The sequence below is a fragment of the Suncus etruscus genome, chromosome 1 (genome assembly GCF_024139225.1).
Source record: "Suncus etruscus isolate mSunEtr1 chromosome 1, mSunEtr1.pri.cur, whole genome shotgun sequence".
Classification (NCBI taxonomy): domain Eukaryota; kingdom Metazoa; phylum Chordata; class Mammalia; order Eulipotyphla; family Soricidae; genus Suncus; species Suncus etruscus.
Genome location: NC_064848.1, coordinates 47,795,772 through 47,809,872, shown reverse-complemented (window position 1 = coordinate 47,809,872; position 14,101 = coordinate 47,795,772). Strand labels below are relative to the sequence as shown.

The following is a 14,101-nucleotide window of genomic DNA, read 5'->3' as shown; positions in this document are numbered from 1 at the left end:
GTGAGGCCTAATGGTTATTCCTGGCACTGCATACAAGATCACTGCTGGTGGGTCTCAGATGATCTTACTAGATGCCAGAAATTGCATACTGGTTTAATCATATATATATATACAAAGCAAGCAATCTACCACCTATTATATCTCTCAAAAAGCAATTTGTATTGCTGTTATTAATACTAATATAATATTGATTGTTAAAAAAGTTTGTATTACTATAAATCAATACTATTGAAAATAACTTTTATTACTATCTGGGGTAATGACAATAATGTTGAGACAAAGTTCGAAGTCTTCAATTTTTTTTTTCCCAAGGTCTTCCCTAAGATTTTTTTAATATTATCTTTATTTAATCTCCTTGATTACAAACATGATTGTAGTTGGGTTTTAGACATAAAAAGAACACCCACTTCACCGATGCAAAATTCCCATCACAAATGTCCCCTATCTCCTTCCTCCTGAACCCAATGCTTGTTTTCAAGACAGGCATTCTATTCCTCTCACTCATTAACATTGTCACCATAGTTGTCAGTGTAGTTATTTCTCTAACTGCACTCACCACTTTTTGTAGTGAGCTTCATATCATGACCTGGTCCTTCCAGCCCTCATTTCTATTATCTCTGGGCATAATTAAAATAATGTCCATCATTGTCCTTTATAAATTTTCTGAGTCTAAAGTTAGTGTCATATGCTATTAATATGGCCACTCCAACTTTTTTAAGGGAGTTGTTTGCTTGGATGATTTTCCTCAAGTCTTTGATTTTGAGTCTATGTTTATTCTGACTATTCAGATGTGTTTCTTGTAGGAAGAAAAAATGTTGGATTCAACTTTTTAATCCATTTTGCAACTCTGTGGCGCTTAGCGGGTGCATTTAGTCCTTTGACATTAAGAAAGATAATTGTCATGGGATTTAGTGTCATTGTTGTGTAGAAGTTGGTGTGTCTGTTAGTCTGTCTTGTCAAAGTAAACCTTTCAGTTTTTCTTTTTAGGCTGGTTTTCAGTCTGTAAAGTTTCTGAGCTGTTCTTTATCTGTGAAGCAATGTATGCTTCCTTCAAACCTGAAAGTGAGTCTGGTTGGGTGCAATTTTCTAAGCAAAGCATTCATTTCATTGAGTTTTTTCACTATATCCCATCACTGCCGTCTGGCCTTGAACGTTTCTTGTGACAGGTCTACTATAAATCTTAAGGAATCTTAAGGATGCTACTTTGAATGTAATTTCCCTTTTTGATCTTTCTGCTTTCAGTATTCTATCTCCATCTGTGGGATTTGTCATTGTGACTAGGATGTTTCTTACGTTGTTTTTCTTTGGGTCTCTTTCAGCTGGCTCTCTTCAGGCATGCAGAATTTAGTTGCATGCAGTCTTTAGCTCTAGGAATTTCTCCATAATAATGTCCTTGACTGTTGATACTTCCTGGAGATTATCTTCCTGAGTTTCTAGGACTCCAATGATGCTTATGTTGTTTCTGTTAAGTTTATCAAAGACTTCTATTTTCATCTATTAACATTCTTTGAGTAATTTTTCCATCATCTAATCATTTGCTTTAAGGTTCTTTTTCAATCTCTTCTGCTATATAAAGTTATTTTGCATCTCATCTTCCAGCTCACTGATTCTGTTCTTAGCTACTGTTTCTCTCTTGGAGAGGCTTTCTATTGAGGTTTTCATTTCATCTAACAAGTTTTTCAGTCCTGTTATTTTAGTTTGGAGTGTTTTGATTTCTATCTTTGTGGTCTGTTAAGCTGACTCTATTCTTTCTTTGAGTTCTATGAATATCCTCCATATTTCTACTCCAAATGCCTTATCTGAAAGGCTAACTAGGTGGTTGATACTTTTCGGGTCATAAGAGCTGCCATCTTCATTCTCTATGCATGATATTGTCCTGCGTTGTTTCCCCATTGACACACTTCTTGCATGGATTTTACTACATATTGTGGTGGAATTAGTGGGCTAAAGGATGTGTATGGCCATGAAGTGAAACGGAGTAGCCACACTTTTCTGGCTCCACCCTTCGTGGGCAGTCAATATACCTAGTGCAGAGCCCTGAAGAGATTATGTCCACTGGGGCATTCATTGGTTTGTGCTGCATCTTGAAGAGATTATGTCTGCTTGGGCCTTTCTTGACTGCCTCATGCAGAAAATCAGGAAACCAGGAAGGGACCAAAACAAAAAAACCCTCCACTAGGATTTATAAATAATGGTGTGTACATAAATACAATACTCATCCATGTCACACTCAGGATAGCAAATTCTGTTATATTTTAACCACAAAGAAACATTAGTTTTTAAATCCTACATTTATTAACTATTTTATTTAGATTCTACTTCCTAGTAATAAAAGTCTTTCATTTCAACTCTTCCATGAATATGAGCCAACGTTTACTTAAGCATAATAATTTCTTTTACTACAGAGATATATGTAAAATACAAATTTATTAAAAGGTGAAATATTTATGTAATCTAAAGAGAAACCAGAGTATAAAATACAAATTTAATAAATGTAAAATATTTATATATTCTTGTCAACTCAAGGTACAAAAATAGCTACCAAAAATAGATTACAATCCTAATTTATTTCAAATGAAACTTCTCTAAAAACTACTCCGAATTTGCCTAGCTAATATGAAAGTAAAGATATTTATAAGATTACTTGGGTGACTCCCTCACACCTTCCATGAAGCTAACATTACACTGATTCCCAAAGTTGACAGTTACTACCAAGAGAGAAAACTAAAAACCAATCTCACTGAACATTGATGCAAAAATCCTCAACACAATCTTATTAATTGAATCCAACAGCATATCAAAAAAGGATATATCATAATCAAGTGGGTTTCATCCTAGAGATATAAATAAACCAATATAATATAACCCATCAGTAAAAGGAAATATAAAAACCATAGAAGCATACCAATCAATGCAGAGAAAACTTTTTGACAAGATCCAACACTCATTCAAAAAATGGTGTTGGGGCAACTGAATAACTACATGCAAGAAATTAAAACTGGATCCATATCTCATACCTTACAAAAAAGGCAAGTCAAGTGGATCAAAGTGAGATGAGACCTGTATCTCTGAAGTACATTGAGGAAAACAAGTAGAATAGTCCAAGATCTTGACCTCAAATGAGTCTTCAATAATTTGATGCTAACAACAAAGGCCATTGTTCAGAATCAAATATGAACAAATGGGAATACACCAAACTAAAAAATTTCTGTATGGGAAAAAAAAACAGGATACAACTCAGACAGCTGAATGTGTTGCATGCAATACATCAGTTAAAGGGTTGGTGTCCAGGATAAACACACAACTCACAAAGATTAATCTCCCAAATCTAAAAACCCCATCAAAAAAAAGAGGAAATGAACAGATACCTCTCCTAGGAAGACCATTAGAAGACTAACAGGCTCATGAAAAAATGTTCATCATCACCTAACATTAGGAAAATCCAAATCAAGATGACAATGAAATGTTATCTTACACTAGTGAGGATGGCACATATCAAAAATACTGGGAGCCTCTGTGGTGTAAGGTGATGCAAATCAAAATAACAATGAGATATAATCTCACATCACAGAGACTGGCACACATCAAAAGAAACAAAAACAACCAGGGCTAGCTAGTGTGGATGGGGGGAGAAAGAGACTCTCATTCACTGTTGGTGAGAATGCAAACTTTGTTCAGCTTTTATGGAAAACAATATAGTCATTCCTTAAAAGCCAGAAGTTGAGCTCCCATAGGATCCAGCAATACAACTTCGTAGGAAAGACAAAAACACAATACAAAAATGTTCTCTGTTTGAATATGCCATTAATCTCAATGTCATGGAATGTTTTGCCTATATTTTCTTTTATATACTTAGTTTTGGGTTGGATATCAAGGTCTTTAATCTATTTTTATTTGACCTTTGTGCATGGTGTTAAATAGAAGTCTGAATTCACTTTTAGTTTTGCATGTGCTGACCTGTTGTGCTAATACCATTTGCTGAAGAGGCTTTCCTTGTTTCATTTTGTCTTTCTTGACACTTTATCAAAGATTAATTGATGGTATGTCTTGCAGTCATTCTCTAAATACTCAAGTCTATTCCACTGATCTGAGAGTTTGTCTTTATTCCACTACCATGCTGTTTTAATGACTATTGCTTTATAGTACAATTTAAAGCTGGGGAAAGAGATGTCTTCCATCTTCTTTTTCCTAAGGGTTGCTTTAGTTATTCGTGAAATTGAAAAACAATATAAATCTTCCTCAAAAACCAGAAATTGAGCTCCCATATGATAAAACAATACCACTCATAGGGAACACAAAAATACAATACAAAAAAATGTGATCATGAAAGATATTTAAATAAATAAGAACATACTATGCTAAGAACAGAAAGTGTTTATTAGTATGCATGGATAAATGGAGTCAGAGAAATAGTACTGGGGCTTAAAGCACTTGCTTTGAATGCAGCCAATCCTAATTTGATCCCTGGCATAGCATATGGAACCCAGAGCACTGCCAGTAATGAGAGCTAAGCACAGAATAGTTCCTGAGAATTATTAAATATAAACCCCAAACCAAACAATAGTAATAATAAGTATATATAAATGGTGTGCATTAAACACACAGAGAGCAACTGTTAAAAACACAAAAGTTGGGCTGGAGTGGTAGCGCAGGGCGTAAAGCAACTGCCTTGTGCGCACTAGGCTTGGACAGACAGCAACAAAATAATAGCAGGGAATTTAACACTCTCTTTAAAAGTGTGGGGCAACTAACTAGATATAAAATAATTAAGGAAAGAGTAACTGTAATGATGAATGAATTAGAACATTCTATCCTAAAATAGCAGAATTTATATTTTCTCAAATGTATACAGACTGCTCTCAAAGATACACCATGTGTTGGTAAATAAAACAACTGTCATAAGTTTATGACACTGCAATGATACCAAATTCAATTATAATGTTATGAAATTAGAAATAAACCTCAAAAAATTTTAAAAATCTTCAAATATAGGCCAAACAATAAGCTTATCAATAACCACTCAATGATAAAAATTAAAACAGAAATTTTGAGACAACCAAAATGATGACTAAAGTAATAAAAATAATGTAACAAACAATTTTGACTATGAAAAAAAGGAACCCCCAAGCTAATGAAGGTAAATTTGAAATGATTAAACACCTTGTGACTAACAGTATGAAATTTCTTTAAAAAATCTGAAAATGGACTACATCAGATCTATTTGTCACATTTTTATTCTCTAATCAAGGAGGATAAAATCATTAGCTGAAAAAAAATCCACCCCCAATGTTTATTGCAATAGTATTTAAAATAGCAATAAAAGGAGATAAGTGTGCATTGGTAGATGATTGGGTGGCAAAGATGTGGTATACAAACATACTGAAATACTACTGACTAATAAAAAGTTGCCAGCATGGGCCGAAGCAATAACACAGTGAATTAGATAGTTGTCTTACATGCAGCCAATCTGGGTTGGATTCCTGGTATCCCATAGGATCCCATGAGCCCATCAAGAATGATTCCTGAGCACAGAGCCAGGAGAAACCCCTGGGCACCACAAGTTGTGTACCAAAAACCAATTAAAAAATAAAAAAGTTGCCAACATTTAAGGAAACCTAAGGAGATTTGTGAAGCAAAATTAGACAAAGAGAAATATTCAATTACTTCACATGTATGTGCAACATAAGAAAGGGGTCGAAAAACAGATAAAACAATAAAAAATAAGCCAGCAAACATAAATGCAATTACTAGACCTAAAAAGGGGCTGCTATTAAATAAGGATGAACATTGTCTTCTGTTTTACAATAAACAGAAAAATTAAATTAAAATGTTGAAAACTTAAAAACTAAATGTTTGATAAATTAATGAAGAGAAAAAACTGAAAGTGTCAATGGCATGCTATCGACAAACCCTGCCCTCTGCTCCTTTATAATGAAAAATAAAACCAGCATTCAAACGGATCTCTGCTGTCAAGTAAATTAACCACATCTGCTGAGTTACGTTTAAAAGAATATAAAAAGTTATCTGGCACCTACTAGGGCAAAATTCACATCTCCACAGAGCCAACAAGTAATGAAAAAGTGCTCTTCACCACACTTAACATGTTCCACACGTTCCAAATGTACAGTGTGGGCAAATATGAAGCAAGCAAGGCCATTTCTACCTCTCTCCTTTCACATTATGATGGTAAGGATATAAAGTTCTGGGTTTGTGGTCAATTCAGAGAAATGAAATTGTACATTTAATGCAAGATCTAAAACGTAGCTAATACCAGATCTAATAAAAACTGTTTAAGAAATTAGTTTGGGGGGGTGAAGAGCTAAGAAAGCAGGCAAGGTGCTTGCATTATATGCAGCGGAATTGGTTTTGATCCGCAGGACTCCTTACAATCTCCCAAACGCCATCAGAAGTCATTTCTGAGCACAGAGTCAGGAGCAATCACTACACATTGCTAGGTATAGTCCCAAAAAACCAACAACAATAAAAGCTCGGTTTTTATTACTTAAATATCGCACTAAACTTTCAAAGACCAAATGCTTTTCCTAAGTATTGATACTATATTGACAAAATATGTTTTACATCAATGGTAATTCTTGCATGCTAATGCAATATCTTTAAATAATCTTCAGATATAATCTGCAGTAATTATTTTAAACAGATTTTTCAACAAGAAATAAAACATTCTTGTTTTCTTGATCTGTTCTAAAAGAAAACAATGGATAGAAGAAAAATCATTAAAAATAGTGGAGGAAATAAAATAGAACATGAAAATCATTCACATTATACATTACCACATGAAACAAAAATATTTTGAGTGCATTATAGATTCACTTGCAGAGGATGACCAGAGGATGTCTGGTCAAAAGAAAATATTCTTATGAGATCAACAGTTGTTTACTTGACAAAAATGATTTAGCATTCAAAACTGGAGACAAAAAGAAATTCTAAATGCATTAACTTCACATCTGAAAGAAATAGTATTTATTTAACCTTGACCACCAAATTTTTGACTAAAGTAACACTGAGTTTTCCATAAAGATATGAACTTTCCCTAAATATGCTAATAAACATAATAATACAGATGCTAATAAATATAATAATAATAATTAATAATAAACAGATAATAACATAAAGACTTATCTGAGCAGCCAGTGAGATAGCAGAGTAAGTATGGTTGGAACACGGCTGACCAGGATTCAATCCCTAGTACCCTTTGTAGCCCCTGAGCCTACCAAGTGTGATCCCTCAATACAGATCCATGAGAAAGCCCTAGGCATCATCAGGTGTGGCCCCCCCATAAAAAACATTTCTACTCATACTATGCTATTAGGAAACCTTCCCTCCACAGAGCATGCATTTTAGGAATTCTATCTAAAAAAAAAAAAAAAAAAAAAAAAAAGATTACTGTTAAATATATAGTTTATTGTTTTGTTTTGTTTTTTAAAAAAGGAGGTGAGGGCATGGGAGAGAGAATAACAGGTCTCTTACCTTGCTTGTTGCTAACCCTGGTTCAATTGCCAGCACTGCACATGGTTTCCCACACCACCCCAGCCACTCATGAACACGAAGTCAGGAATTGCCACACACACCCCACACCACTGAGTATGACCCAAACCCTAACTAATTAAAATTATTTTAAAAATTTAAAATTTAAATATATATAAAGGGGTTTATCTTATAAATGACTCCTGCTTTTTTTCAAGGCCTATACAGATAGGGAAAACCAGGGCTTGTCCAAATTTCCTCATTTGCCAGCAGATTGATTAATGCCACTTCTAGCAAGGTCCCGATGTATTTCTAGTCTACTAAGTAACTCAGGGAAGATCAAATTACAAGAGTTGAAAAGAGATTAATGCCTACCATTTAAGAATTTTAACCCTAGATTAATTAAACTATGTCTATATTAAAAGGTATGCCTCCTGGACAGATTACAAGAATTAAGTCATTCTAAGAAAATCAATCAATAAACAAAAATATTAGAATTACAAGAGGTGCAGATTTCCTTACACCTCTTGTAAAAAGTGCTTTCTAGTAAAAAAAAAATTGTTTAAAGAGCAAACAAGGATTTTCTTTCTTGTTGGGTTATGCAGAACTTGGGATGTGTGTATATATAAATATATATTATATATATATATATATATATATATATATATATATATATATAATACTGACTTAAATCAAATTCCCCTGACATACATTTTTTTCATCTATGCCAAAAATGTGTTTTAAGAGAAAATCTTATTTTCATACTCAGACTTTGTATTGTCACTCATTTGTATAAGTGTGCTTCGTTACAGCACGGGCCCTGCCCCCGCAATTTGGGTGTCTCTCTTTCTCTCTCTCTCTCTCTCTCTCTCTCACACACACACACACACACACACACACACACACACACACACACACACACACAACGATTTGAGTGTCTCTCTTTCTCTTTCTCTTTCTCTCTCTCTCTCTCTCTCTCACACACACACACACACACACACACACACACACACACACACACGACTGTACAAAAGACTGGCTAATCCCTTCTTCCTGTTACCTTGACCTCTTTCCCCAACTTCCTAACATTTATTAATTTATGAAACTGTTTTTCTCAGCACAGTTTTGTTTTGTGTGTCCATTGAATTACAAACTTTATTAAAAAATACAAAACAAAAAAAATTTTTGAATCATTAAGTATAGACAGCTCAGAAGAAAATGAACAATTTGTGTAGATAAGGAGAAGAAAAAAGAAGTCATCTTGCCATTTGAAACTTGAAAAACTTCACCCAGAAAGTAAGAATAATGCAAGGGCCACAAAGATAGTACAACACATAGTGCACTCTCCTTACAGGCAGCTGACCCAGGTTTGGTCCTCAGCATCATGAGTTCCACCAGAAGTGATCCCTGAGCACAGTTGAGTGTGACCCAAAATAAATTAAATAAAAAAGTACGAATAATACGTAATTTCAATAGGTTTTGTCCCATTATGGTTCTGTTGTTTTCTTTCCTTACCTGAGAAGAATCTGCTTGGGCCAATTCTGTAGTAACCTTTAGTATTTGATGAAGATTCTTTCCTTTATCTTCAACAAGGAGGTATGCCAGCAGAAGAAAAACATGCATAGGGACTTCTGTCATAATAGAGAGCAAGGATTTGATTGAAGACAACCAGTCCCTTGCTGCTGACTCTTCTCTCATTATTTCAAGGATCCTCCAGGCTGTAAATATTGATCCATACATGCCAGTTATGGGAAACAGAAATTTGTGAGACAGCTAAAAAAAAAACACAAATAAAATAAGGAGTGAATCACATATATGTATATATGTATGTATATATGTATTCATATACATATATGTTAGAAATAGGCTAAGGATGTGGTTCATTGATAAAGCAAATGTTTTGCAGGCATGTAACTTGAGTTTCAGCTCTGCACTACAAAAGAAAGTCCAAAATATTTTCAAAAATTCATTGATTTTTAATATTTCCCTGTAAGAAATCAACCCTTCTGTGTCAGAGAGCACTCCTCTTTCACATGCCAGCATGGTCAATCTGGGTTTAATCCCTAGTATCTTGTATGATTCCTAAGACCTGTCAGAAGTGATTCTTGAGCATATGACAGGAGAAAGCTCTGAGTACTGTCAGGTGTGGTCAAAAACCAAAAAGAAAAAAGAAGCCTTTCCCCAAAAATGAATACAAAAATTTTACTTCCTATCTCAAACCTCTCTGTGTATTTATGCGCTTACAGAATTATGCAAAGAGGGAAATAATTGTTAAGTTATTGTTATTCTGAAGTAGAACTTCAGAACAATGTGTTGTAATTTCTCCTCATGGTTACCATTCCTTCAAATCTAGAGACATAAAATGTATCGAAATACAAGATTCAGAAGCAACAAAGTTCAGAAAAATCCATTATCACTATGACTGTATTGGCCAATCAGAGCAAATATATAAAAAGCACTGTATTTTCCCAGTTCCCAGTCCTACTCTGAGGCAGTTTTGGCAGACGAAAACTTGTACAGAGAACAACTCATTTCTGTAACAGAAAGAAACAGAATAAAGTTGGTCCAATTAGAGCCTGGGGATTCATTAATAATTTTAAATAACTTCTTCAATTAAAAAAAAATTTCTTGACAGTTCTAAACTGAAATGATACCTCAAAGAAGATGATATGCTTAAACTGATTTGAAAAAATGCTTCCTCACAGTAATAAAAAAAGGTGGAGGCAGGGAAAAGTACATAGAAATCTGTGAAAGTAAGCCAGGTGTCCAAATGACTCAGAAGAGAGGATGAAGCAATAGTACAGAGAGTAGTGATGGCCCATACTCATACAATTCCCAGCATTGTATATGATCTCCTGACCACCATCATGAGTAATTCCTGATTGAAGAACCAGGAGTATTCCCTGAGCAAGGAGAGGTATGGCCTCAAACCAAAAAAAAGTAAAAAAGGGACTAGAGCAATAACAAAGTGATAGGACGTTTGCCTTGCAAGCAGCTGACCCAGGGTGGATCTCAGTTCAATTCCAGGTGTCCCATATGGTCCCCCAAGCCAAGAGTGATTTCTGAGTGCATAGCCAGGAATAACCCCTGAGCATCACCGGGTGTGGCCCAAAAACAAAACAAAATAAAAAAGACTTAGGGAAGTCATTGGCATTAAAGCAGCACTAGATAATGGCATTCATTCCATTTACAATGTGGAAACTAATTAGAAATCCCCGTTGTCACAAATGATAAGAACACAGATAACAATTGACGGAATAGGCATGAAAGATTTATATAAAAGTTAATACATTTCAAAGAGATAAATTGTATATCATAAAAGCTATCATTTTAATGCTTATAATTAATGGTTTTGGTTATTTTTAAAATGATAAAATAGTCATTTTCACCACCTACTTTTATTTATTAATTTCTTAGTTTAGTTTTATATTTGGGTCACACCAGCTGTGCTCAGAGATTACTCCTGCAGTGTTCTGGGAGACAATATGTGGTGCCAGAGATCAATCTAGGTCAGCAATATACAAGTTGCTTGCCCATTGTATCAGTCACAACCTAACTTTAGATGATTCTCATCACCCTTACAGAGACTGCCATATCAAGTAACAATTATTCCTATTCCCCTAATACCCTAGAACAGTGGTCTCAAACTACGGGTGCGGGCCACATATTGTATTTGTTCCTGTTTCGTTTCTTTACTTCAAAATAAGATATATGCAGTGTGCATAGAAATTTGCTCATAGTTTTTTGTGTTTACTATAGTCGGCCCTCCAAACAGTCTACAGTCAGAGGGACAGTGAACTGGCCTCCTGTTTTAAAAGTTTGTGTTTGCCCTAGACACTGGCAAACATGAATCTGCTTTTTGTTTCTTTTCTGGCCATTTACTATAATAGGAACCAGTAATATGTAGTGTTTTATGACTGGCTTTATGATTGGCCTCTTTCACATATAAACTACAATTCAGGGGCTAGAGTGATAGTATAGAGCATAAGATGCTTCCCTTGCACGTAGCCAATCTGGGTTCTATCTCCAGCATTCTGTATTGTTCCCAAACTGATTCCTGAAAATCACTCCTGGCAGAGCCAGAACTAATACCTGAGCATTGCTGATGTGGCCCAAATCCCTTCTAAAAAGAAAGTTACTATTCAAGTTTCATGCATTTTTATATCTTATATCAGTATTTTTTTGTTTGACAAATAATAGTCCATTATTTAAATGTGTTATATTTTGTTTAGTCCTTAAATATTAATTAGCATTTGGCTATCTCTATATTCAACTATTATAAATAATATATCCCTGTAAAATTTTTGTGAAAATAAACAACAGGTAATGAAAAAGTGCTCTTCATCACTTATCAGGGAAATCAAAATCCCAAACAACAGTACAATATCATGACGCAACAGAGAAACTGGCATATATCAAAAGAGAAACAAGCAATCCTAGCATTACCTGTGGAGAAAAGGGGAGCCCTTATCCACTGTTGACTTCCCCCAAAAAAAGAATTCAGCTTCCAATGAACCAGCAATTCTACTTCTGGGCATCTATCCCAACGAGACAAAAACTCTACTTAGAAAAGACTATGTTCACTGCAGCATTATTCCAATAGGCCAAATCTGGAAACAACCAGTTACTTAAGAGAGACAGACACAGAATGAACTCTCTCATATGCAGAATATGTGGAAACAAAATAGGAGAATAATAAATTCCCAATGGTAATATAAACTAAGAACTTGTCTTCAGTAGGAAGCTAATTTCAGGGAAGAAAGGATGGGGAGGAACACTAGGACAAGGGTGGAGAGAAGTAGACAACTGGGTGAAGTGTATGGTGCTGGAAAATTCCTGTATGAAATCCTACTAATAACTTTTTATAAGCCATGGTACCCAACATTAAAATTAAAATATTAAAAATTTAAATCAGAGGGACTGGAGCAATGGCGGTAGGTGTAAGGCATCTATCTGCCTTGCATGTGCTAGCCTAGGAAGAACCACGGTTCAATTCTCCTGGCGTCCCATGTGGTTCCCCCAAGTCAGGAGCGATTTCCAAGTGCATGGCCTGAGAGTCACCAGGTGTGGACCAAAAACAATAACAACAACAAAATTTAAATCAGAGATATTTATATTAGGGGAACTGTATCTCAATAAAGTAAATACATAAAGCAAGGAGTGGAGTATTACAGGGGGTAGGGAGTCTACCTTGTATTCTACCAACTCAAGTTCAATCCCTGGCACCCCATATAGTCTCTGTCAGAATATCCAAAATAAATAAGGCAAAGAGAATAACCATGAAAAATAAGTCAATACCAAGTAGCCGTAAAATATCTTCTACAGTTTTTAAAAGTTGAGAAGCTTGAGGCCAGATGAACAGTAGAGTGTGTAGGGCACTTGCCTTGCACATAACTCACCCAAGTTAGATCCCCAAGATCTCATATGGTCCCCAAGCATAATTAAGGAGTGATTCTGGAGTGCAGAGCCAATGCACCACCAGGTGTGGCTTCAATCGAAACCAGAAAAGTAAACAAAAAGTTGAAAATCTTTTAAATAAAAATAGTCAGGTTTCATAAGTATGAACTATGAGAACTTGTACATTTTAAAAAAACATAAAATACAGGGTTTTGCTAATTTTAAAGACTATAGTCACTGAAACAGGCTTATTATAAGTAGGACCAGGATTAATAAAAATAGGTGATATAGAAAAACAAACTAGGAAACTGTTAAAAGTAGGATAGTTTCTGCTAAGCAGAACAGAAACAGAAATTGAACTAAAGAAGTTATTTATGAAAACCTCTGAAAAAAATCTAGTCAACAGGTAAAAGACTAGGGAGAGATTTATTATCACCGAATGAAATCAATTCACATCATCTTCAGCACCATGTCATTTAATAGACAAAGATAGAAGGCTGAAAAGTATCTTATTTCATTTTCAGAAGTGAGTAAGTAATAATCATATGGTATAACTAATTATCCTTGTTTTTTTTCACCAGAATTGTGCTTCTGAAGATTTATTCTAGTAATAAATAAAATACTGTTAAGTTGGGCACCAATCTGAAAAAAATAAATAAATCTTTGGTTTTTATACAAAAGTCTTTTAGTAATCAGATGGTAAAGTGATCCTTATCAAAAGCACACAAGTCTTTGAACAAAAACTTATTCATTATATATATATATATATATATATATAAATGATAAGGTCCAGGTATTGGATTGCAAGATAAAGATAACAACCTAGCTTATATACATACAAAAATAAATGCATACTCAGCTTTATAACTGGCTTTATAACTGGCTAAAATATTTATTTTAATTTTCTCATCATGATAAGCCAAGAAAAAGCATAAGTATCTAGCAAGAGTCGAAAATAATTGCTAAAATTTAAAAATAAACATTTGGGAAATGACTGTTTCTTTAAGAAATAAAGTTAAAAAATGAAAGGGGTTAAGTATTTTTCCCTCACTGTGCTCACCACATACTAAACAGTAGATACAAATATGTAATCTCTCAAATTAAGACAATATATAATGAATTTTGTTAAAAGTGCTGAGAACACAAAGAAGAGAGAGTAATGAGTTCTCGAAGTGCTGAGAAAAATTTAGTTGGGTCTCAAAGAATGAATAGTAGACAA

General features: G+C 34.5%; 1 protein-coding gene across 1 annotated transcript in view; it reads right to left on the bottom strand.

The window, feature by feature from the left end:
• Nucleotides 1–14,101, bottom strand: part of FOCAD (focadhesin) — a 326,609-nt gene that overhangs the window by 222,222 nt on the left and 90,286 nt on the right. Inside the window, 1 exon segment of the mRNA XM_049769400.1 lies at nucleotides 9,001–9,258. Coding sequence (XP_049625357.1) covers nucleotides 9,001–9,258 — 258 coding nt within the window.